This window comes from Arvicanthis niloticus, chromosome 5, assembly GCF_011762505.2.
Source record: "Arvicanthis niloticus isolate mArvNil1 chromosome 5, mArvNil1.pat.X, whole genome shotgun sequence".
NCBI lineage: Eukaryota > Metazoa > Chordata > Mammalia > Rodentia > Muridae > Arvicanthis > Arvicanthis niloticus.
The window spans coordinates 72,897,131-72,922,969 of record NC_047662.1 but is presented as its reverse complement, the minus strand read 5'-3'; the positions used below and the strand labels follow the sequence as shown (position 1 = coordinate 72,922,969).

At 35.9% G+C, this 25,839-nt stretch overlaps 1 protein-coding gene across 33 annotated transcripts in view; it reads right to left on the bottom strand.

Moving 5' to 3' along the window:
- The window catches only part of Ptprd (protein tyrosine phosphatase receptor type D), a 1,324,101-nt gene that overhangs the window by 186,868 nt on the left and 1,111,394 nt on the right, over positions 1-25,839 (bottom strand). For 19 of the 33 annotated variants that reach the window (XM_076934732.1, XM_076934730.1, XM_076934744.1 and 16 more), the window contains 4 exons: positions 10,351-10,539; positions 6,692-6,802; positions 5,371-5,382; positions 2,866-3,135 (listed from right to left, as the gene is read on the bottom strand). In XM_076934732.1, coding sequence (XP_076790847.1) covers positions 2,866-3,135; positions 5,371-5,382; positions 6,692-6,802; positions 10,351-10,539 — 582 coding nt within the window. Of the gene's footprint in view, positions 1-2,865; positions 3,136-5,370; positions 5,383-6,691; positions 6,803-8,387; positions 8,487-9,116; positions 9,126-10,350; positions 10,540-25,839 lie in introns of those variants that run through there. The other 14 variants (XM_076934738.1, XM_076934758.1, XM_076934754.1 and 11 more) reach the window with 3 other exon arrangements.

The window sequence follows — 25,839 nt, the reverse complement described above, 5'->3', positions numbered from 1 at the left end:
TGAATAAACACCAATAAACATTATATGTGGAGTATATGAAATTAAATTTCTATTAATGGACTAGTACTTTTCCACTTGTAAGACATTATGAATTTGTTAGTGGATCTTAGCTCTGGATCAATCTTCGTAGACTTGACACAAGTTTGAGAGTTATCTGAGAAGAGGTAACCATTATTTTAAAAGTGCTTCCATAAGCTGGAAGCTTCCATGGCTGGTGGGTAAGCCTACAGGATTATTATTTCTTAATAAATAATTGCTATGGGAGGACCCAGCCATTGTGAGTAGTGCCACCCATGGTCAAGTGGTCCTGGGACATATAAAAAAGCAAGATGAGCAAGCCAGCAAACAGTGATCCTCCACAGACTCTATTTCAATTCTTTCTCCAGATTTTCTTGGCCTGACTTCATTCAGTGATGAACTGTGATGTGTCAGTATGAGCTGAAATAAACCCTTGCTTTACCAACTTCTTTTTAGTCATGGTGTTTCATAAAGCAATAGAAAACTTCACTAAGATATTTATAAATAACCTATCTAAAATAATTATGTAAAAAAATGAAGAAAGCATTATGACAGTATCTTTTGTCTGTGCTTTTTGTCATCAGCTCACACACACACAAATGCAAATGTGCATGCATGCACACATATGCACAAGTTTTAAGTGAAATAAAATAATAGTTTTAAATCATGTTTCTTCATAAGCATTTAAATTGCTTCGAAAATTAATGACATATTCACAAATCGTTTTATCAATAATAACATTCTTGTACTCACTCTACATTAGACATATCCAAGACTATAGCTAGTCAACAAACACCTGTATTTATTTTTTATTAATTTATTCTCTCATATATTACATTATTATGACCACAGTTTTCCTTACTTCCTCTTCTTCCAGTCCCTTCTCCACCTCTCCCCTTCTCTACCTCTCCCCTTCTCCACCTCTCCACCTCCTATCTACTCCTCCTTTAAAAATGTCTTTTTAGATATCTGCTTTTTTTCCCTTTTAACAGAACACAATTCAAAAAGAAAAAAAAAAGCTTATGAGTATAAGCTATCTTTACTGTTTGCCTAACCTGAAAGTTTTACTCTAAATAATAAGTCCAAGAAAAGAAGAAAAACAACCCAGAAGACAGTGCTCATAATCAGACTAGTTCCCTGTTAGTGTAAGGCTAGCATCCCAGGACCCCCTGAGATGACAGCGTAGAAACTCAAACTTTGGCTTCTTTTCTATTTTGTTTTGTTTCTTTTTCTTTAAGTTGTAAGGTAATAAAATATAACATTCTTTGAGGTAAGAAAGGATAGGGCAGTAGGAAGATTCAGAAAAATAAAGCTACACAAGTGAGTATGTTAATTAGCTTGGTGTTACTCTCACTTTAAAATTTTTTAATGTCTTTGGCAAACTTCAAATATCTCAAGCACAAACAGTTATAATGAAAAGAGGTAGTTTGATATTTACATACTACTAATATCGTCAGAATTACAACACTTAGCAAAGAGTATTTACTAAAATTAGTAACAAAAAACCATTTAACTCTTCTGGACTTTCATTTTGTAAAGTAGACCACCGTGAACTTTTCAGGTAAGTAAAATATGCTTAAATAAGGTTGTGTTTATTGAGGTGGCACGAATGATGGCATTATCATATGTTTTATGGCAATGTATATCTATAATGTGTGAAGAAAGACAAACATGCTTAATACTTTAAGGATACCTAAGATATATTACATGAATGCTATGTGAATAATGTATGTTTTTGTTGTCATATGATATACTGAATATATATACATATATATACATACACACACATATATATATATTCACAGATATGATATCAATTATAACAAGTGTGCTGAATTTTTTAAATTCATGTTTCCAAAATGGCATGATGAATAGAGTTCATTTTGCACTAATTCTAGACACTGGCAGGAAACTCAAATCACCCTCACTGTGACCCAATTTGTAAGTTTTCTATAATTACGTAAGTATTGCGTAAAAGAAGGTGGTATTCACATATATTCAATTCCGTTTTTGCTGAATTTTTTTTCACAGAATGTACTACTTTGGTTATATTTAGTACATTTATTGAAGAAGAGAATATTTCATGAGTATTCATATATGCACGGTGAAGGACAGAACGAAGATAGAACAGATCCATTTGCATTTTGCTTCTTAATGGTATGGCCATCAAACAGAGCATCTATTATTAGGTCATACTGATTTCAGCACTTTCTCTTATTTCTGCTTTTTCAGATATTTCATGCATTTAATGGCAGTTATTAGCATTCTTCTTAAGACCCCTTTCAAAAATTTGGACCAGTACAAAGAACAGCAGACCTGGTGTAGCATTCCGGATTCTGTCTTCTCGGTGACTAAATCAGACTTTCTCCTAAATATTGTAATAGTTATCCCAATTTAGACTGCTAATATCTTAGGAAATAATCTGCACGTGGCTTCTAGTAATAAATATGTAGTCCTACTTACTCAGTAGGCTAAAGCAAGAGATCAGTGATTGATGGCTTCTATGGGATACAGTGTAAATTCAACCTGTCCTGCTGTTTAATGAGACACTGTCACAAACTGAAAATTAAGGAAGGGCTGAGGATGTAGCTTAGCAGTAAAACACTCAGCATCTAGATTCAATATCTAATATCTCAAAAAGGATAGAAGAAAGGAAGGGAGGGAGAGAGGGATAAGAGGGGAGGGAAAGATGAGAGAACTCTACCTAAGACATGAATATTTTATATAATACCACAGACAAGATTAGGCCCTAGACAACTTAAGCACTGAGAGACAAGTTGATTCATTTTAAAATTCTAGGTCTAAGATGAGCATAAGTATGATTTTCAGAGCACGAGCTGAACATACCTTTGACAGTGATCTGTGCTATTGCTTCAATGACCCCCAGTGTCGACATAGCAACACAGGTGTAATTTGCTGACTGTCTTACATCATTCAGTTCTAGGACATTTCTTCCTATTGGCATATCATCTTCTGGTGTCAGATCTTCTGCCCCCAGCATCCACTTCACATAAGGCATTGGTGACCCCACTGCCACACAGGTGATATTTACACTTCCACCTGGCATGATTTCATGATTAGTGGGTGGAATAGAGAATCTTGGTGGGACACGGCGAACTGGAATAAAACACAAGGCCACATGATAACATATGCGAGTCAAGAATGAAGCAGCTTGTTAAACATATGACATGCACCAGACAGACATGAATACACAATTGAAACATATTGTAAATTATCCAAAATCACAACAAAAAGATAAACTGATAAACTGTGGATAATACAGACCATACAAGTATGGTGTGTGTATACACAGAATCATTTATTTAGTTTAATCACTGATATCTTAGACACAGTCATACAACAGTTGATTCAGACCTACATAGGCCCCCCACACAAAAAAATGAAAATCTATTTACAAATTAACAGTACACAAACACCATGCATAAGAGAAACACCAGACTATATACATACATGCATATAACAATAATTCTATGCAGGCATGTATATTCATTAGGTGGCAGAAGGTCATCAGCATGTGTGAGTAGCAAGACTGACTTCAGTTCTGTGTACTCGCAGCTGATATGAATGTGTGTATGGGGCAGTCACATCTCACCCTGGAAAACATAACCTTGAGGACACTGACACAGCAATTTATTTGCTTTCAGATTCAGAGGGATACAGCCTCAAAACTTCAACTAACGATGGAACAAACATAGAAATATATATATGTGTCTGAATCTGTGTATATCTTTTGTGGGTGTGTCTTCTCTGTGGTATGTGTGTATCCTCTGTGTGTGTGTGTCTGTGTGTGTGTGATATGTGTCTGTGTCTGTGTGTTTATGCCAGTGTCTCTGTGTGTGTCTGTCTTGTATGTGTGTGTGTGTATGTTTTGTGTGTGTGCATGTACATACTGTGTGTGTCTGTATGTGGTATATATATATGTGTCTGTTTATGCCAGTGTCTGTGTGTGTCTGTCTTGTGTGTGTATGCCTGTTCTCTCTGTGTGTGTGTGTGTGTATGTGTGTGTGTGTAGAAACTGACAATAACAGAAGAAGAAACACATAATATAAATAGATATTATACTGGATTGGGTCATGCGAGTCATGCGCAAAATGGACTCTTAAGGCCCACAGTAGAACAATGAAAGAATGGCTGGAATCCTAGATAAGGACAATGAAGAAATAGTGGGAAAGTAAGAACAAAAACAAAGACAGAAGGTAGAATGTAGTTATTGAGATGGGGACTTGAAAGTTAGAAGATTACAGGTTATAGGGAGGTTGTTACAAGTAAGGACTGTAGACTCAGGGGAGGGCGTTCACATTCAGGATTCCATTCAGTTTGTATATAAGGTTAAATAGCATCAATGACCACAGAATCCAGTAAAAGAAATTTAATGTCTACATTCAAAATGATGGACATTCAATCTTAAATACACAGCAGGATGTGACATTAAGAGGAGTGACCATATTAAAACAACATGACACAGAAAAAAAAAAAAGCCACCACCAAGCAAACACGGTTCAGTGTTCCTGCTTCAGATAATCTGCATGTTCAGGTACATTTAAACACATGTACTTTGACATGGTACAAAGCTAAGGTGAGAGAGAATTAGTTCTATCTTAGACTTTAGGGGCAAAACTTTACACTGTGATAACTTTAAATAAAAAGGGCAACCTTCAGGAATATACTGCAAATACAGATAGCAAACAATGCTTTTCTGAAATTATAGGAAAGGACTGAAAATCAACTTCTTAACCCCAAGAACAAGGTAAGAAATTCTGTCTGGGAACTCCGGCTAAACTTAGGCTCAGAAATCCTCTGACTGGAGAGGGCTCACTGCAATGGTGTTGGGGGTGGGGGGTCTGAGACAGTCATAGGAAAGAAAGTACTAAGCATGCCTCCTGCAGTCAACTCAGAGGTTACTGAAGCAAGCAGGGGCCAGCACAGACTCTGGGACATCAAAGAACATATCAAGAAAAATGGAAGGGTCAGGGAACAACTATAAAACATCATCTGGGGGCAGCAGGCACCCTAAGGAGACAGAAATAAAAGATGCGTGAAAAATGGGAAGAGTTGGGGAGGAGACAAAAGCAGGAACACTGACCAATGCACTGGACCATAGAGAGTTAAGTGTTACCATTCACATGCACCCAGGTACACTCTCTCCCATCATGCACTGCATTTGGACACCATTAGCAGGCAACAGAAGCCAAGGCCAAAACATTCTCTGCAATATTATACCATTGACCAAAAGAAGACCACAGTGCAGCTACATTCATTTCATTTGTATTCTTTGTTATCGATTTAAGTAGTAGTTTTGTAAGGTGGGTAAAAAGTAAAAAACACACCAACCTTCTCGCAGCTCTGAGGGATGTAGGGGGGTTTGATGCAGAACACAATGAAATGAGGAAAAGGAGAAAAACAAGGGAAACACAGAGAGAGTAAAAAGGCCATATCAAGGCTTTCAACCACTACTTGAACATCGTTAATTGCTCTAGTTTATCTTCCTACCCCAGCTGGAAAAGTTAGCAATACCTCATGGACTAATGCAGTATTAGGAACAATAGCTAGCATCATTTTGAAATTTTCCATAGAGGAAGGAATACATGCCTCATGCAGCAAAGGAGGTCACCATTGTGAGAAAAAGGATTGGGGCCCTCAAAGAATTTAGGGAAGAAAAGGTTCTCAATGCACCTCCACTCCCACCCTCACCCCCGCTAAAGACTCCACAGAGAGAAAGGAAAAAGCATCCCCAGGGGCACAAAATTATCTCTGACAAAATTTCAAAATCAAGCTAGGTATTTTCTTAAGGAACCCCACTCTATAGTACCTGAAATCTCTCACAGGCTGCAACCATCCCTCCCCCACCCATTTCTCTTGTAATTATTCAGCTTTGTAGACCCAGAATAGGAATGTTTGTACCAGAAAACAGAGCAAAACAAAACCCATCAGGGGCTAGCTCTGACAACTCTGGGGAAGAAGGGGGATACCTTCCAGCTGAAATGAAAGGTACAGCCATTCCTAAGCTCAAGATGCGATTATTTAAATACTCATGAAAAAATACAAATGGATTTTTTTTTATAGTTCATTCCTACTTCAAGAACAGCTAATACTAGTCCCTAAAATACAGTCATTACCTTATGACATACAAATGCATATACATATATAAAACTGTGTTTTAATTAGGAAGCTAAGAGAAAGGAATGCAAGTGTGCTATTTTTACGTAGCAACTGTTTTTCTTAAGTTGGAGCCTTGAGGCCCCTAGCTCCACAGCAGACGTCATGGAGAAGTAACCACCTTCATGCTTAGGGCTGATTAGTCGCACACCGAGCACTTATTTCAAGGTTTGTAAGGAAACAGATAAGAAACAACAAAAAGAGTAAAAGAAACGAAGAAAACTTCAAACAAATGCCAAGCTCAGTCGGTCAGTACAGTCAAAAGAGAATCAGCAGTAAAAATGCCAATAAATATCTACAAACCTCAAGCCTCATGAAGATTTGAAAAAACAACAGATTTCAAATTTTAATTTTCTACAGAGGTAAACTGATTCAGCAGCAGTCATCATTACCAAATCCTCTTGTTAAATACTTTCATAATCACACAGACCCTGTGGGCATCTCAACTCCCCCTGAGCCTGAATGGAGAGCCATGGCAGGATTATGTCATTCCTACCTCTGACATATAAATTGGCAGGGGCAGAGTAGCGAGTGCCCGCGCTGTTGGTGGCAACACACTCATATTTTCCTTGGTCGGATTCTTCGCTCTGTTCGATCTGCAGGGCTCCTGTATGGATATAAAATATACCACCAAAGAAACGGTCAGAGAAGGCTTTTGGGGTTCAGTGAGCTAAACCTCTTAACAATATGAAAAACCCTGCAAAGCGAAGGTCCACTCAACGTCGATTCAATCTCTTGCTAAGTTGCACAGACAGAAAATGATGCGATGAGAAAAACATATAGAGATTATTTTTTTACATCATCAGTGCTAGCATAAGGAAACAATATCTCTTTTTTTATCCCAAGCAAGATTTCTAGTCATAATTAGCACTCTTAGCTCCTAGACTAATAAAATGAAGATGGGTGAGACTGCTTCAAGGAAGTATGGCTTTTAAATAAAACAAAGGATTAATATTTGGTTTTGTTTTGTTTCATTTTGGCAACAAAAGTGGCGCAAAAGATAGTTACGCTCAAAAAAACCAGGCTGAGTTTTCAAGAAAGTCTTCTGCGGAAGAAAGCCAAAAATAGGCAGCGAGCACAAAAAGGCTGCACGAAGCGAAAAAAAATTAAAATTAGTCATTATCAGTTATGAAAATATCACTTAAAGAAATAAAACTCCCTTAAGACATGCAGACTTTTTTAAGAAAAGAAAGACGGTTTGCCACAACTTACAATCATTTCTGACATTTGCTGAAAAGCAAAGAGCGTTCGCATTAGAGGAGTTTTTAAAAAGTTCAAAAGCCAGGCCCAGGCCAGCCAGGAAGAGCCAACCAATCACTGCTCGAGGACCTCTGGAAAGATCCCCTAAGACACCCATCAAAATCCACTGTGGGATTAGCAGTGTGGTGTCACAAAACCCCAAGAAAAATACAAAAGAAGAATTACAAAAGAAACGCACACGGAGTCAAAGTATGAAAAACCGGCAATACCACATACCACCAAGAGTACTGAGAACCTGTTTCCACGGCTGAAGGACAGAAGATCCAAAAATCCAGAGACGAGCATCCAAGAAAAAAAGAAGTAGAGAAAAAAGCGCTGCTGTCAGACTGAAGGAGGGTCAGGTGGAAGGGGGAGTCATTCTTTGACTTTTAAGACAGTAAGAGAAAAAAGAATTGAAGAACAAAAGCAAAATCCTTTTGAAAGATAAAGACAAAAAGCAGACGGTCCAGGCTGTCTTCTGCATGTCTGCCACTGTTCTCCAGACCGCCCTGGCTTTGGTCCAGAACAAGAACAGCTAAGGAAGAAAAAAAATGATCTTTTTTTTTCTCCAGTTGGACAAAAAAAAGGTAAAAGAAGAAGAAAAAAAGGAAAAAAAATAAGAGAAAAAAGAAAAAGGAAGAAGAAAAGGAAAAAAAAATTAAGAGGGACAGATGGTAACTGCTCTGTGGTCTAACGACCTGGATATGCTTTCTTTGAAGCATATCACAACTTAAATAATCGTTTTCATAAATAAAGAAATGAACAAAACAAAGAGAAAAAGGAAAAGGAAAGTCCACAATGTGAGAGTCACGAATCATAACCAAACGGAGGGAAAGAAATCAGGTGGATGGACATTATGGGAATGGATCTGAAAACAGGACAGAGATGGGAGAGATGAGAGGACAGGGAGAATGAGCAAGATCATTCTGTGAACGTTAGGTCAGCATTCTTACCTCTTATTGGTGTACCACCTGGGTGGATAATATGAATGCAAATAAGATTAGAAAGAAGAAGCATTAGTACGAGAAGAAGGGGGCTAGGGCTGGGGAGAAGAATTCGATTAGATTTACAGGTTAAATAAGGTCTTAAAAGAAACTTGAATTACTATACTGGTAAACAGGAATATATTAGATCATATCATTAGATCATAAAAGCAAGGTAGTGCATTAAACCACAGAGGGCAAAGGTCATAGTAGGCAGAATTGCCTTGTTTCAGAGAAGCAACTGAGTTCTTAGGTCTGGGATCACATAGGGTTAGAAGTATATCTTATAATTTTTGCATCCTTTTAAAAAAGAACTATACAGCATTTTAATGACATAGTTTAGGAAAATACTAGCTAAGCTATTTAAGTATATATATAAAAATATGTATATATATACATACTATTTGAGGAAATACTACAAACTAGCTAGAAACAAACACTCAGGATTGGAATCTTATGCTACTCATTAATTAAGCTGCAATTGTGTGATTAACTTGTGTACTATTTTATTTATTTATACAGTGTTCTTAAGATAAACAGTTCTGTGGAGGTATGCATGTGTGTGCCACTACAGAGATCTGGTGCCTACACTGACAGTTAGTAAAATGCATGCCATGCATTTTATTATTATTAATAATAATCATATTCTGAATATGGAAATTAGTGGGGGTGAAGTGCGCTTCAGAACTAAGCACTTACCAATAGATTCTGGAGATTTAAATACGGAGAGAAGAAAGACAGCATAAAAATATTATTATATTCCTCATAATTTGGTACAAATTTTTCAGAGTTAAAGCTTTATTATACTAAATCATCTATGTTACATGTGAATAATTATTTATTTACAATAACAGAATGCTAATCTACACAATTCTGCTGACAACAAGCAAAAGAGTCAGTTAACAAGACGCTTTAACATCACAGGACAGGTCAAATGCTGAGAATTCTGGGAAGACAGGCAGTTAACAACTTAGACCTTTATATCAATATTATTACCAATGTCACAGCACAGAGATTATTAGTATACATTTCTGTGAGATTGCCTAGGGACAGGCTCTAAGAAATTTAGAACGTTTTCTATTTGAATCTATAAAGAGCAAAGGAATAACCTGGGATGAGAACAGGACACGGAGTTGGGGTAAAGAGAAAGAAACTGCCAAGGCTGGAGTCTACACCAAAGCAGACTTCTGTAGATCCAGTCACTGGAGGGGTCAAAGCCCTCGAGCCTGGGCACATACTGCCACAGCTGCTGTTTGGGCTAAGCTCACTCACAATGACACAGAAATGGGGTTAATCACATCCCTCACTTTCATCAATACTTAGAAAAGGACATTAAAAAATACATCTGGCCACTCAGGAATCCACGTTTCTGTGTATTGTGTATTAGTGAAAAGAAAGCAGATGTGCCCAAACCCACTAACGTTTGCTACCTGGATGAGTTTAAATGTAGAAAAGAAAGCAGAAAATACACTTGAGTACAACTGAATTATTTTCGGGTTTAATATGAACATTTTTTTATATGGAAATAGCCACTGGAGCGCTTTGCAAGTTTGGAATGAAATCCAATGTAGGAATAAATTTGTTCCAAAAGAAAACGAAGAAAGAAGAAAGAAGAGAAAATGGATCCATCAAATACCGCAGAAAAAGCAGTAAATTAAAAATTATTGAGAATACAGTCACAGCAGTGAGCATTGTGGATTAAACAGAAGCCGCAAAACACACCAAGGAAAGACAGATTCTGGATGAGGCCATGACCTCACAAACATGGACAACATATTAAATAACAGAGAAAGAGAAGAGGGAGAAAAATCAATACCTAAAAAATAAAAAATAAAAATAAAAATTAAATTAAATTAAAATTAAAGAATAAAGAAAGAGAAGGGTATTTTTAAAAATTGTCCAGGACTTAGTAGAAACAGTGACAAGACCCTACCTGATCGTAACTGCTTAATACGACCATTGTTGTTGCTTGTGTCAACAGGTAAGAAATCTTTAAACCAAGTGATTTCTGGATCCGGATTACCGCTGGCTGCACAGAGCATGGTGGCGGTGCGGGTACGTTCTACCACCTTCAACTGTGGGCCCATATCAATGGTAGGGAAACCCCTAGGAATCTGATCCTCTGCAAGACAAAAGAAAACACAATTATTTCAACGAGGATGATGTTGCAAACTCATTATCTTTCGTAAATCTGTTCCTTTACTTATTCAACCTTTGTGGAGAACTAAACATAAACCATACAGTGTTCTGCTATTGGGTTAGCACACAGTAGCCTGGTTGTTCTCAACCAGTGCTGTACACAATCCATGTGTGAAGGCAGTGCACTCAGCTCATTGTGTGGTATGGACTATGGTGAGGGGATACAGAAGTACACCAGAAGCACAGAGGGGCAGGTAAATGCCACACCAGTGCTAATGGAGTAATAATTCAAAACACACACTCTGGGTATCCAAGCTGTGTCCATTTGAGTTTGACACCTGCATTTCGGGTAGTATATTTCTTGTCAGACTAGGTATGTGGAGACTAGAAGGGATACATAAGTAAAACAAACAAACAAACAAATAATAACAGCTAATTTTAATTAAATATAATTAAGTTGAATGATAAAGTAGTATCATACTGTGTTTCTTCAAACATTCACCTTCCTAGTCATCCTCAGGCAAGGAGAGGTCTATAGTAGACAAGTGTCAGATACAGTGGTTAGAACTTTCAAAATGATTTGTCAAATATCAAAAGGAAAATTAAAAATTAAAGCTGAGATAGGGAGTAAGTACCTTGAGAATATGGTTGTGCTAATTTAAAATCTATTTTAATTGAATTTTATTGAAGTATACTTTATGTCTTCATAGGTTTTGCCCATACATTTATATGTATGGCATAGTTCTAATGTTATTTGAGGAAGCCAACAAATAAAGAAAATAAAGCAGAGAAATCAATAATTCTGAACTGCATATATTATTAAACATCTTACTTTGCAGCTATTGACCAAAAATTCTGCTTCAAATTTTAAAAGTAACTGACCTTTTTTGTTCAAAAGTGCAATAGATTGCCTTCATCATTTAGAAATAAGATCTCTGAGAACAAATCTTAAACTTAAGGTGGTTTATATTTTATTTTCTGGCAACCAAATTAGGTTAGTAATTGTAAACACCTATCTTGGGATTGCTGAGTGGGCTACATTCCATAGGGCACTCTATCTTCCCACTGGGTATATCTACCAGTTGACTTGAAATGTGTCAATGTTGCTTTGCTGATCAATAATTCCCTTTCACATATGTATCTCTCTAAAGAGCCAGGCCAAAAGTCAGGCACATCCATGTACTGCATCACAAGTACTTTACTAAAGGCACTTCCCTAGGAAATATGATTTAATAGCCATCTATGGGAAATGAAGCCCTCATCTTGGAAGTAACGTGAAGCATGGACTTTTGCCTCCAAAGCAGACAAGTACATTTGCATCTACTTTCTTTCTCTTTTGGCTCAAGAAGGACACTTTAGAGCCTCGTTTCCATGCACACAAGTACATACCAATGAGTACATTTCTTGCATATTAATCTACAAAGGTATGTAAAGAGAATTTCTTTCTTAGTCTTAATAAGGGTAATTAAATTCTATCCAGCTTCCTTCTTTGCACAGAACCCCTTTGAATCTACTATCTTCATTAAATTTTCATGAGAAACATCACAATGTAACAGATTCAAACAGCCAAAGCTGTTACAAGTTGACAGTTGGGGCTTGCTTCCAACTTCACTGTCAGGTATTTGGCAATAAAATTCAGTATTCAACATAAAATAGACGGTAGAAATAATGAAATTTCTCATTGAATGCTTATCTCGGTGGGTATAGTTTAGAAGATGTTAATTGCTTTTTTATCCTCTATATTTATTAGTAATTTATATAAAACTGCCTTGGCCATTTGATAACAAGTTTTGACAGTTTATCAAGTCAGTAGTAACTTGAGCATCAAATAAGTACCATTAACACCTTAACCAAGTAAACACTCTTAGGGAAAGGCAGCTATCAAAAATTAACAAACCATCAGCGTTAGCACTTTTAAACTTTTACACGAGGTAAAAAGAAAAACATTTTGTCCTATTCATTAATGTGCTCATTAAGGTTTAAACTGCCTTACATATCACTGTTCTGTATTAATATTCAATCATGCAGAATTATCTTCTAATTCATCAACAATTTAAATCAGACTTGACCTTCAGGAAACCATTTGGTCTGCCACTTTGAGAGGCCATTAAAGGGCAGATGACTACACACTTGTGCTCAATGAATTGCGTGCATGCAAACACACACACACACACACACACACACACACACACACACATACACACGTGCGGAAAGAGAGTTTGGGATGCCAGTTGCAGTAGGCATGGAAATGCAGCACACATTCTATTCATGTCTTAATGAAATATGCTGATAGGAAAGTTTCAGTTACACTAAAGAAATAGAAATGTGAATGTCAGCATTTTGCAGAATTAATTTACTATTGCTCTTGAACTTATCAGAAGCAGGACTTGAAAGGTACCAATGACTAAAAGAATATCACTGTTTTATAGGGAGTCAAGCTTTGGATATCTATGAGTGATAAAGTAAGGGCTATTGTATAATTCTCTGGGTTAACTTTCTTTCATGGTTCATCTGTAAATGGCTTGAGGAAGGTTTGTACTTTCACTTCAATTCCACAAGCATTGAACCTTTCCCATTTGAAAGGAAACCACAGAATTCTAAATCATATGCTATGGCCAAAGGTGGCCTTGAGGAATTCTTATTGCCTAATATTGTTAGAGGTTTTGCAAAGTGGATTCTAGGCCTTTTACTGATTTAAGAAAGTTGTTATTGAAGGACTCTTTGTCATGGTCCTTAAAAAACAACAAAAACAACAACAAAACAATTTACCAGGTATGTCACGAAGATGTTCATTTCGATGAATGGTATGTTTCCTCACAAGTGCTATCAAAATATTTGTTAAGTTTGCCAAACAGTCATAGTTCAACGACAAACAAACAAACAAAACAAAACAAACAAAAAAAACAAAACCTGTTAAAAAGAGTAGTGTGGCGGTTTGAATGAGAATCAGAATGGTCCCCTATAAGCACAAGTGTTTGAATGCTTAGGTCCCAGTTGATGGAGCTGTTTGGGAATCATTAGGTGACATTGCCTTGTTTGAGGAGGTGTGTCACAAGGGGGCTGCTGTGAGGTCTCAGCCTTGTACTTGGGGTTCTAGATGTAAATTCTCATCTGTTGCTGCTGCCATGCTTTAGCTGTACTCTAACTCTCCAGAACCATGGGTCCAATGCATGTTTTCTTTTTAATGTGCTTTGGTCATGGTGTTTTATCAGAGCAATAGAAGAGTTACTAAGACGAATGATGTTACAATAAAGCAAAAGCATCATCTTTAGAGGGAGATGAACGGCTTCTTTTCTTGGAAAATTTGTCTGCAGAATTCAGTTTTCTAAGGGCAGAAGAGAAAACACCTTACAGCAATTATTAAATAAATGAACGCAGGAAGCCATGACATAGAGGTGCGTCTTTGTGCTCTTTCTCTTATAACTCTCCTGTTAACATATACAATCTGATAAGTTTAAGATAGTATATCAACCACTTCCGCATATATTCAGAAGGCATTTCTATTTTCCTAAAAAGGCTTGCTACCCATCCATCCTTTAAATTGTTATCCATGCTTGAGTACATTTGTGACTGGTTTTGTCTTCTATCTGTGAAGCATGCTCTTTTACATTCTCTGTTCGTATACTGAGCAGGGATGGACTTGCAGTCTCACAGAATGGCTCTTCCTGCCAATTTCCTAACTGATTTACTGAAGTCTGCAGACAATTCTGATGTGTAGAGATGTCCACTGTGCATGTGATTCTTTAACTCATTACAGTGGCTGCAGGAGAAACAACAATTAAGTTCCAATGTCTTTTCATAGAAGACTTCCCTACATGAATTTGTTGTGGGTATCTAAAAATCAAAACTAGAGTCACGTGACAAAACATATGAACACTGTGCTACCTAAAAGCAGCGAGTAGGATGTGCATCCAGATTTATTGCTATCCCATCTAGAGAATAATACCATTTCTGGTGTTCAAACTCATTACAAATTAAAAATAAGTGCTTAAAACATATGTATGTGAGGCAAACAGTGAATCCAGGTTAACTGGCAGGAGTAGAGATTGTGTGTTCCTGGGTATCATATGTCTTTAGGAATATATGAGTTCCTTATAGAGAACTGAAGTAAATCTTATGACTTAAAAAGGTGGAAAGACCCAGCTGGTGAAGTTTTTGTTATAAACAATACAAGGAGCCAGGTGTTGTGACCACACCTGTGATTTCATTGGTCAAGAAGAAAATGAGGAAAGAGGGACTGATCAAAGGAAATGAGGGAGAAAGGAGAGGAAGAGAAAAAGGGGAAAATGAAGAAAAGTTATATTGGTAATGTTGATAATATACTGCTCTCTTAAACAAATTATCCAGCATGTAAGTTACCAAACTTTTACACATGAGAAGAACTATAGATTCTCTTGGAGATGTTAAGTAAATAATGATGTTAAGGTCAAATAAAGTGATTAAATAATATATTTATGGAAGTCACATGAACATTTTAATTATTATGCCTCTTAGATGCTCTGGAAAGTGTACCATTCATTTTAGAAAAACTTATTTATAACCTTGCTTGTGCCAAACTGATCCAGGCACTGGGCATATAGTAATACAGATAATCTCTCTATTGTGTGATTAAATTATTGTCCTAAACAATAATAAACTGGGGGAATAATAAGTCTCGAGTCCACAGGAAGGACAGAATGAGATAATAAAAAAAGGGGTGCCCCCACTGCCTGACATCAGTGCCTTGCATCAAATAACATGAACAGTAACAGCACAGTATAGAATAAAAGCATTTGGTATGACACAAGTGGCCTCCATAAACTGAAAGACAGGAAACAATGCACACAAATCAGAGACTCAGGAATAACCCAGGGTCAGGTGTGTTTTGAGAGCAGAACTCTCTTCAAATCTCTCCAGAGCCCAGGCTCTTCTCCCAGCTCTGAACAGAGAGATTTCAAACATAGACTTAAATGCTACAAAGAACTAAAAGTACCAAAACCAAATTATTTCCCGTTGTTTTAATTTTTTTTTGGTTTTGTTGTTTGTTTGTTTGTTTGTTTTTTTCAAGGCAGGTTTTATCTGTGTAGCCATGGTTATCCTGAAACCTGCTTTGTAGATGAGAGAGACACAAACTCAGAAATCCACCTGCCTCTGCTTCCCAATTGCTGGAATTCAAGGTGTATGCTACCACTGACTGGTCAAAATTCTTTTTTTCTTTATAGCATGAGGCTTCTGTTTTTATTATTCAAAGAAGTGAAATGAAATGTTCCTTAGGAATAGGTCATATGAAGAGCTCTATATTTTTGTTTGTTCATTTGTTAATTCTTCAATTCTTTGTTATTTAATCATTGTGGTACTAGGAAGTCAACTCAGGGCCTGACACATGCTACACAGTAGTGTACCATTGAGCTACATATATCCAACAGTGACTTTCAAAGACAAAATGGTAGTTTCTATATTTCCCTGTTTATAAAGAGTGTGTGCTGTGGTGTAAATGCATGATAGTTAGAGGCATGTGTGTAGGTATTGTTTCTTCCATCAAGTATGTGGAATTCAGAAAGTCAGCTACATCGCTGTGACCCAATGATGGAATTTCTTATAATCACAGACATTACTGGTTTTGTTCCCAAATAACCCTCCAATTCCGAAAACACCTGATTCTACAAAATCAAAGAAATTAAAAGATATACCTGCACTATCCAATCCTCCCATTCTGTTCAGTTCTAGAAACTCACTTCATGCCCCACAGGAATTAGCAAGAATGGTATACTGAGCTAATGAGACATTTTTGTCCCCTCCTAAGCACTGTGATGCCCTGAAAATCTAAAACAAGTGCTTGAGCCTCTGTAGGCAGCAAAATTGTGACAGTAGTCATGTCTATATGTGCATTTTCTATGGATGTAAATCAGTCTTCAAAATGAACTTACTTGTTCCATGTCAAACAAACAGCAATTATACAAGTGTTTAGGTTCTAGAGTGGCTGTGTTTTTATTCAATTTCAACTTTATTGTGCTTCTTGTATACTAAGTGCTTGCCCTACGCAAAGCATGCATCATGAATAGTGATGGCCTCTTACCCAGTGCTTGCTTAATATGAGCAATGATGCTTGCTTAATATAAGCACACTGGAAAACACATACTTGAGCATCTTTTATGTTTTCAAAAGAAAATATTAGACATTGCCATCACATAGCATGTGACAGAGAATTTTCAAATTTCTATACTTCAAAGTCCTTATTTAGACATGTACCAATTGGGTCCTTATTAAGTTACCATTGATTTTTAGGTAAGTAAAAGGTGAAGTAAAAAATATATAAGATATGGAAGACTATGAAACACAAGAAACTTCAAATACATTGCCTGTGGAGTCCAAATTCACTGTATCTTTGAGTTTTGTGGAGGACAGTAAATGGTTTGATGGTTGTTGTAACTAGACAGCAAAACGGCAGTTTCTTTATAAACAGTTTACATATCCAGCACATGTGACAAGGCAAAACACATTCATAGTGTTACTTAAGGTTACAGGGATCTCTACACATGACGAGTTGTACCTGCCTGAAGAAACTGTCACAGTATCATGGATTTGAAAGGAGAGAGATGTTTGCAACTTCAGTAAGCATCAATGTACTTTAAGCAATTATTCCAAGATAAACCACAGTCTCAGGCTACAAACAGGATGTGTTTTATTTCTAGGATACAGTCACGGAAGAGGAGAGATAAATCATTCACTGTGCTTTTCTTAAGCAAACCTATGTGAACCAGGCTTTGCTTTTAAGTCTTTCACAAGGCAGCAAGGTATCTGTGTGAAGTGACATCATCACCATGGTGTTCAAAATTCTTCACGTAATAAAGCACCAAATAAAAGCGCAATTGGTTTCCTAATAAATCTGAAGTGCTGAGCCATTATCAAAATGACGCTTAATGAATAAAGTTAAGAAAAATTTACAAATAAAGTATCTCCTAACTGTAAGGCTAGTCTCCCCCAGGAAAAGCATAAGAACCAGAGGAAAGCTTCCCACTCATTAATATTTCAAATTGATTTTTTCAACAAACATATCATATTAAATATCTGGCCTTAAGAGTCATTATGACTGAGATGTATTAAAAGTCCTCTTTGCTTTTAAGGACTCTTACTGTGTTGAACAGTCAGTAATGCTTTTTTTTTCCCACATGACTATGCCACATGTGAATAAAGAATCTGAGCTGAAGAGATGGCTCAGCAGGTTAAGTTGGTTGTCACCAAGACATATGACCTAAGTTCAAACGCTGAGAACTACATAAGTAAAATGAGAGGAAGATGTCTGAGCATTGTTCTCTGCTCTTCACATGTACCATGGTATGTGTGCAACTGTATTTATACAACTACACACACACATACACACACACACTAAATATAAACAATAATAATAGAAAAGTAGATATTGGTAAGTTGCTACAGGCTTCAACAGTTGTTGCTATAAAATTTAGTATAAAGATAGCTGAGTTGATGGCATTCCAGAGCAAAATTCAATTTTATAAAATACTTTTCATGTATGTAAGATTTTACACAGCAATTTCAGCACAAAATAAAGCAAACTTGTTGAGAAGCTATGCATGCAATTATTCCACAAATTGCAAAGTAATGACTGCATAGCAGAACACCAATCCCAGTTAGACTGGGTTATTATGTGAATGTGGTGAATGCAATTTTACATTGCAATAAGTCAGTAACTTGTACCAATATTACTCCTTGGCTTTAGCGAACAATCATTCTTTTGTGATTTAAAGTGAGACAAATTTGGAAGAAATAAGAAATTTTAAAGAATAAAAATTTTCCAACCTTCCTACCTAAAATTATTATCAATACTTTATTAGTCATTTAAATAAACAGAAATGGCAGTGATGCTTGCCTCTCTTTCTAGGGTATGAGATTCTCATGAAGATAACTAAATTATAAAATGTGCTTTATTTAATCAATTTATATGTATTAAGAAGCATGTTCCACAACTACCAATGCACCCCACCATGCTCAAGTTTCATTTTGAATGCCAAGATGAAGCTCGTGTTAGAGAGATTTATTTTGAATCATTAATTTCATCATTTTTAAAGAAGTAGAGATATAATTCATATTTTTGTTTGTTTCTACTTTGTGTCAGAAAGAGAGCCTAAAGGACACAGATAGTCACCAAAAGGCATGGCACTTTTGACTCTGTTCTTCATTATGCACTAGTTTATTCTAAACAAGCTTAAAACAAAGCTGAGGAAGCCATTTGTCCTGACTGGTAACAACATTTTACTATAGACAACAACAAACACTTCTTTAAGTGCTCAAATGGTTTTTAAAAAGAAAGTCATAATGAAGTATAAGGTTTTAAGTAGGAACTGAAGTATTGGGGTACAGTTTTGTGTACATACAAATAGATACAGAATTAATGCAACTGTATATGAGTGTGGCTACACACATTAAGCAATTTACAAATCAAACATATTTTCCAGTTTGTGAAGCAAGAAGTAAGGAAGAGCAATAGAGAATAGTAATAGTTATATCTGCTATCCTCTAGTGGAGGAAAACTGAGAATCTTGGGGATGGCAGATTCAATCTCAGTCATCATTGGAACAAGGAAGGAAAAAGATTTAAAGATAGAGCCATCGTCTTGAACAAGAAAATACACAATAAATGATCAAGATATGGCAAAACTACATAGATAACAGCATGAAGGGGTTAAATATGGGTCAATCTGATTGTCGATAAAGTCCAATAAAACTCTGCAGAACTATCCTCAAATATGATCTGGAATAAATATCAGAAAAACACTAAATGAAAAAATTCATATTTACAAAACTATCCAGATCAGAAATATCAATGAAAAGTTTAAACTGACAATTCTGAACTCAAGACTTAGAAACAGTTAAAGCTGCTTGAGTTGTGGCAACTAGGATTGTTTCAGTTTTCTAAACCACATTCAGGTAAATTAAGTGAAGCAGTACTATATCTTTTTTTTTACTTATCCTTTTTGAAAAATTTAAAAATATATTTAAATAAAATACAACTACATTTCTTACTCCTGACCTTTGCTCCCTCCAGCCTCTCCCAGCTTTCCTCCTGTGAATCCTCTTTGTACCTTCTCACTCTCAAATTGACAGTCTCTTTTACTTTGATTATTATTGTTCCATATACATATACATGATATATATATGTACAAATATATGTATATACATGTGTGTATATCTATATGTACATGTATGTTTGTATCGTATAGGTATATACACATGTGTACATGTCTCTGTACATAAGTATGTATGTATGTATATATACAAACATATAAAAATACAACCTTAGTCCATTTTTGTGTTCATATGTATATGTTTGGAAGGCTGACCACTCTGGATTAGAGAACCTGTTAAGGGTCTCATCCCTGTGAAAAGCTAATTCTCTTTTTCCCAGCACTCATTAGTTGTCTGTAGTTCTTTTTCTAGAGGTGGAATCCCTGGACATTTGCCCAATTATATGATAAATTCAGTTTGAAAAAAAAAAGACCAGAGATTACTACAATTTCAAAATTATGTGTTTTCCCCCTGAATCTTATGGGTAACAAGATGCAATCATTAAACACTGTTATAAATGAAAATTATCTGGAGCAAATATTTCTTGTATGGTCTGAGTTGACAGTTTAACACCTAACAATTTTGCAATGATGACAATGATAAACAAAACACACTGGGTCTGGAAATAAATAAATTCCTATAAAAAGTAAGACTTACAAATATTTTAACTTTCAAACTGAAGTTGAGAAGAGCAAGAATTCAAAAGACAGACTCAGCATATACTAGAAAAATACTTATTATAAAATAATTCTGTTGACAGTTAATCATATATTAGAGAAATACCACCATTAAACCCCAATATTGATTTTTCTATCCAGGTATCTGCTAAATTATAATATAAAAACAAAATCTTGATGATCTTTCTTCTAACTAAAACAACTATTAACCAAGTGCATATGGATCTATCTTCACCCTAGAAATCGGCAGAAGGGGCTGGTGTATTAAGACATGCATGTCCTTAAATACTCTGCTTTGATGAAAACAAAGAAGATTTTCTCTTCAGACATGTGAGTACAGAATGCCCACTATGGAGTTGTGAGGAAATCCTGGTTATGTGTCCAAAATGTCTTAGAGATAACCATGCATTTGCATATAGCTTTTTTCAATCTAGTAGTTCAATCTCTGTAATATGAAGACAGTTGAATGTGCCAGGAAAGTTTCTTTGCAGCCGAGAAAAAAAATTCATGAAGTATTAGAGCATGACAGTCAATGGCCTCTTGTATAAAAAGGAGAATGGTTTGAGTTGTACTCCTATAAAGACACAGCATTAAAAATTTCCTCATGAATAATTCATGACTGTCACATTTTAATATATGACATGCCAATTAAAGAGATACAAGTTTCCAATGATAAGATGATAAAGCAACACAAGGAACCTCTTTTTTGTTTTACATATTAAAAACAATCCTGAGTTGTTCATATTCATTTAGCTATAATAGACTGACATATTGTTATAAATTTGGGAAATATACAATCTCTAATTCTTAACAAAGTGACAGGAACTTGACAAGAGAAGAAAGTTATTCCTGTCTTGAATTTACTAACGAAGAAAGCTAACATGTCCTGCTGCTCTCCCCACAGCATGAGAGTATTGTTCTTGTGTTTACTGCAAGATTGATGCTCCTTCAGTTGCTTAGTGATGATCGCTATGAGGCTGCTGAGTAAATGACGTCTGAGCTTTCACTAAAGGAAGGGCATGTATTCCAGCCAAAGCCATAAAGTCACAGGGATACTGAAGTGTATGTCGTTAAGAAATGAACATAAAGTCATATGCTCTATAGCTTTGTAGATAATTTATGATGGGCTGCATGGGGAAATTATAATCAAATGGGCAAATTGTAGAAGTTTTCAAGAATTAACTCAGAAGGATAGCAAAACATGTTTACAGAGTGAGAGGAAGCCATATTCCATTTGTTTTCCCTGATGCCAAGTGTATGCCATCAGAACTAGAAAATGAGGCTTCAAATTTCCTAAATGTCCAAGCAAAACACATGGGACACAGTCAAGGGCTTCCTGTTTGTTTCCTGATAGAACTGTTACTTTGGCTATGTCACCTTGATTTTTATTTCAGTTTTCACTTAAATCAGAGAATGTTAATGTGTGTGTGTGTGTGTGTGTGTGTGTGTGTGTGTGTGTGTGTGTGATATAAATGAATGTATATGTATGCATGCATATACTAATACGTATATAGTAATATATGTACGATTATACTAACGCATATATACTGATGTATAAGCTCTCCTTCAAAGCCAAATCAGCTTTTTCAGGACATGGCCAGTGGTAGTCTAGATAAAGCTCATGAAGATAAAGTTACCATAGTACATCTTACTAGGAAAGAGAGAAAAGAATATCACAGCACATAGAATCACAACTTTTAAACATTTATTTCTGTTCTCAGGTAAAACGCAGTGAATCATAGATTAAAACAAGCAAAACTGCAGTATTTAATCTAACTTCTTTTATGCCCCAGAAATAATTCCTTCCTTTAAAAAAAATCTATTGCCTGGAAGAATAGATGGTATTTATCTTAATAGGCATGGTCATTTCTCTTAAAGAGTTATATAGTAAATCGCTTGGATCATTTGATTCTCAATTGTGTTAAAGGTGTCCAGGGGAACCCAGACTGCCCTGTCCCTCTTGAATGCATGAGAGAACCTGCTTCTATCTGGATAATTCAGTAAAAGGTAAATATTAACTGTAAATTTTCTTCCCAGAAACATTTATGAACTATTGAACATAGGACCACTCCAAACAGAACAATGACATTGTTAAAATACAAGATGGTATTTAGTAAGGAGATAACCATCATAAACTTTATTATACTGGTTTCCACAAGGAAAGTGCTGTGCCTATCAGCTGCATGAAATCCAAGGTCATCTGTCAGGGAACTATTTAGAAATGATTAACTCTTTTCTTCATTGTCCTACATATGCATTATCTCTGTTCCTAAGAGACCTTCATTGTAACTGACTGATTACAGATATGAACTTATGTGCTAATTCTCACGAGTCTTTCAAGTTGATTGAAATGGATGCCTTCTTGTATTTCATTAATTATTTTACATGTTTAAATTATTTTTTCTTACAAATTGGCAGTTCCTTAATTTCTTGTACTCTCTTCTTTTTAAAATTTGTCTGTGTATATGTGTGTGTGTGTGTGCTCATGCCCTCACATATGCAGACACATATACATATGTCATACACATATGCAGGCGTGCCTATCTAGAAGTCAGAGAACAACTTGCAGGAGACTGTTATCTTTTTCAGTAGAGAACCAAGAACCAAACTAACAAGCTAATTTTTGACAAAGGTGTGATAAACACAAGGTAGGCAAAAGCCTACTCAATAAATGGTTAGTCAAAATAGTGTATCAACCTGAAGAATAAAGAAACTTGATCTCTGTCACTCATCTTACATGAAAAAAATCAATTTTAAGTGGAACAAAAACATTAACTTAAAATCTCAAATGTTGAACCTGCTAGAAGAAAATAGAGAGAGACAGCTTCAGGATATAGGCATAGACATAGATATTTTGAAAACAACCCATGGCACAGGAAGCCACACAAAAGATTAACACAAAGGAGTAGATGAAAATTAAAGGTTTTGCACAGAAGAGAAACTATAATCATAGAGAACAGACAGCCTACAGAACAAAAGGAAGTTTTTGTCAGATATACTTCAGACAAGAAGTTAATACCAAAAAATATGTAAAGAACTGAAAAATTATCTACCTCTACCAAAAAAAAAAAAAAATTACAGGTTAACCTGAAGTTCTCAAAAGAAATACAGATGAGCAATTCTTACTTAAAAAGAGTTTTTATCAATCCTCACCATGTGGAAAATGTAAATTAAAACTACTTTTAGAGTCTACCTCACCTCATTTAGAATGGTTATTATTAAAAAAAATATATAAAGTTAACATGTACTGTTAAGGATATGGAGAGATCAGAAAACTTCTTCAGTTTTGCTGCAAGTGGAAGAAGCTAGTGCAGCCACTGTGGAAATGATTCCACAGTGGTCTCACTAAGCTAAAAAATAGAAGCACCATATGACAGAGCAGTATCACTCCTGCCACAAAGATACTTACTTGCACATGCATGTCTACTGGGTTCTATTAACGATAGTAAAGAATGAAATAGCCATGATATCCATCAATAGATGAAATAATGAAAACATGGTACACACACGCCATGGAATGTTATTTAGCCCCGAAGAAAAAAAAACCTGAGATTATAAAACTTGCAGAAAACTCGATGGAACTTTTAAATATTATATTAAGTGAAGTAAGGCATGGTTGGATTAAAATACAGCACATTCTTTACATGTGGACCTAGTTTCTAATTCTTATCTATAAACATTTTTGTGGAAGTGAGTGTGGGTAGAGATCAGGAAACTAGAAAGGAGACTTTTGTGAAAGGAGGAGAGCCATTAAACAAGAGGTCATGGAGGGTAATTCAACATATGTGATATGAAAATAGAGAGGAAAAACACCACAGAGAAGGGGTCCAGGTGGGTGGGAGGCCATAGAGATGGAGAAGAAGCATATGGGGAGGGGCAGCCACCTGAAACTAAGTATTTGTGAAAATTCTCTAAGGAAATCTGGTTTTCACTATGCTAATTTAAAGAAGGTCAGGAATGAGGGCTGTTCAAGCTGCTGTACATAAGCCAGTAATGATTGCCCAGCACTAAAGGACATTTTGCCCTAAGACGCCTGAAGCACCTTAACTAGGGAACAGAAAGAATGCAAGAGACAGAGATGGAGAAGAGCTTGAAAGCACTATCTTCTGGGCATGACACATCCACTGAATGCGAACTCACAGCAGAAGTTTTTGCCTAAACTGAGCTTACACAGTAGGGTCAAAAGACATGGGTGGAGTAGGATCACAAGGTTCTGCACTATGATGAACCAATAGGCTACTAATATGTGCTAGGAGACAGTGTCATTGTCTTCAGTTGTTCACCCTCTGTGAGCCCAGATCACTGTTTTAACTCACAGGGTCACCAACAAAACAAAAGCACAAGCATGGTAGGAAAAGGGATTATAGTCGGGAGAGGGGGCTGAAAAATAGGAAGGACACAAGAGAAGATAAGAGTAATCAGAATATATACATACAAAATTTTCAAACAAACATAATTGATAAAAAAACTAAATGCCGAAGAATAAATAATAAATGCAACAAAACAGAACTGTTAAAAACAAGCACTGTGAGGCACACTTATTTCAGAATTCAGAAGGCATTGCCAGAAGTGACCATCCTGAACATATCGCAAGATGATGTCACAAAAAGAGAAAAAAAAAGAAAAGAAAAAGAAAAATGAGAGAGAGGAAGAGATAAATAACTTAAAATGTGCTTATGATATATTTATATATTTTGATTAATATAATTTAATTTTTACCAGGACAATATATTTATATGTTTGCTTCATATAAAGCAGAAGGCGTTAAAAAAAAAAAAGAAAAAAAATAAAAGTAAAAATCAAAGTTAGCATGAGCTATAGAATAATATCACGGACTATCCTTGTTAAATAATGAAAACCATGATAAGATGAATTTTATTCTTTAAGTTATGTATTTTTAAAGTAGAGAAAAAAACTTGTGTGGATATTTACTTCTTGTAAGCAGTACATCTGAGAAAAACAGTGCATGCTCCACAGGGAGATAGAGTTAAATAGAAAGTGAGAAAAACAAGTCCCATGTGAAAGATTAAATAGATAGCATTAAAAAATAAGGCTGTTAAGACACCTAGACTAAAACTTCTAATATTAGGATACTGAGCCATTTTCTCATCTTTCAAAAAAAGAGATGCTATTGTTAACTTTTGCTTCAAGCTGTGCACTAACACAGAGAAGAAACCTTCCCCAAAACTTTCATCTAGGGGATTTACACTCAGGTCTTCATTCTCACTAACCTGAGGTGAGCCATCAAAGAGGAGATTAAAGTCAGGAGGAGCACAGAAAACTAACCCAAAGAGCGCTGCCAGCTTGAGATGAACCATGCTAAAAGCAAAGCCCAACAGGAGCTCCTCAGAAGATAAAAGGGATAAACAAAAGGCCTGCCCATTTTCATTTTATCTCCAAGAATCTGATAGTGGAGGCCCAATCCTCTATGTCTGCCAATATTATCTGCCTGTCTGTCTGTCTGTCTATCTATCTATCTATCTATCTATCTATCTATCATCTATCTGGTGTTTACAAGCAAATGTTCATAGCATTCTTGTTCTG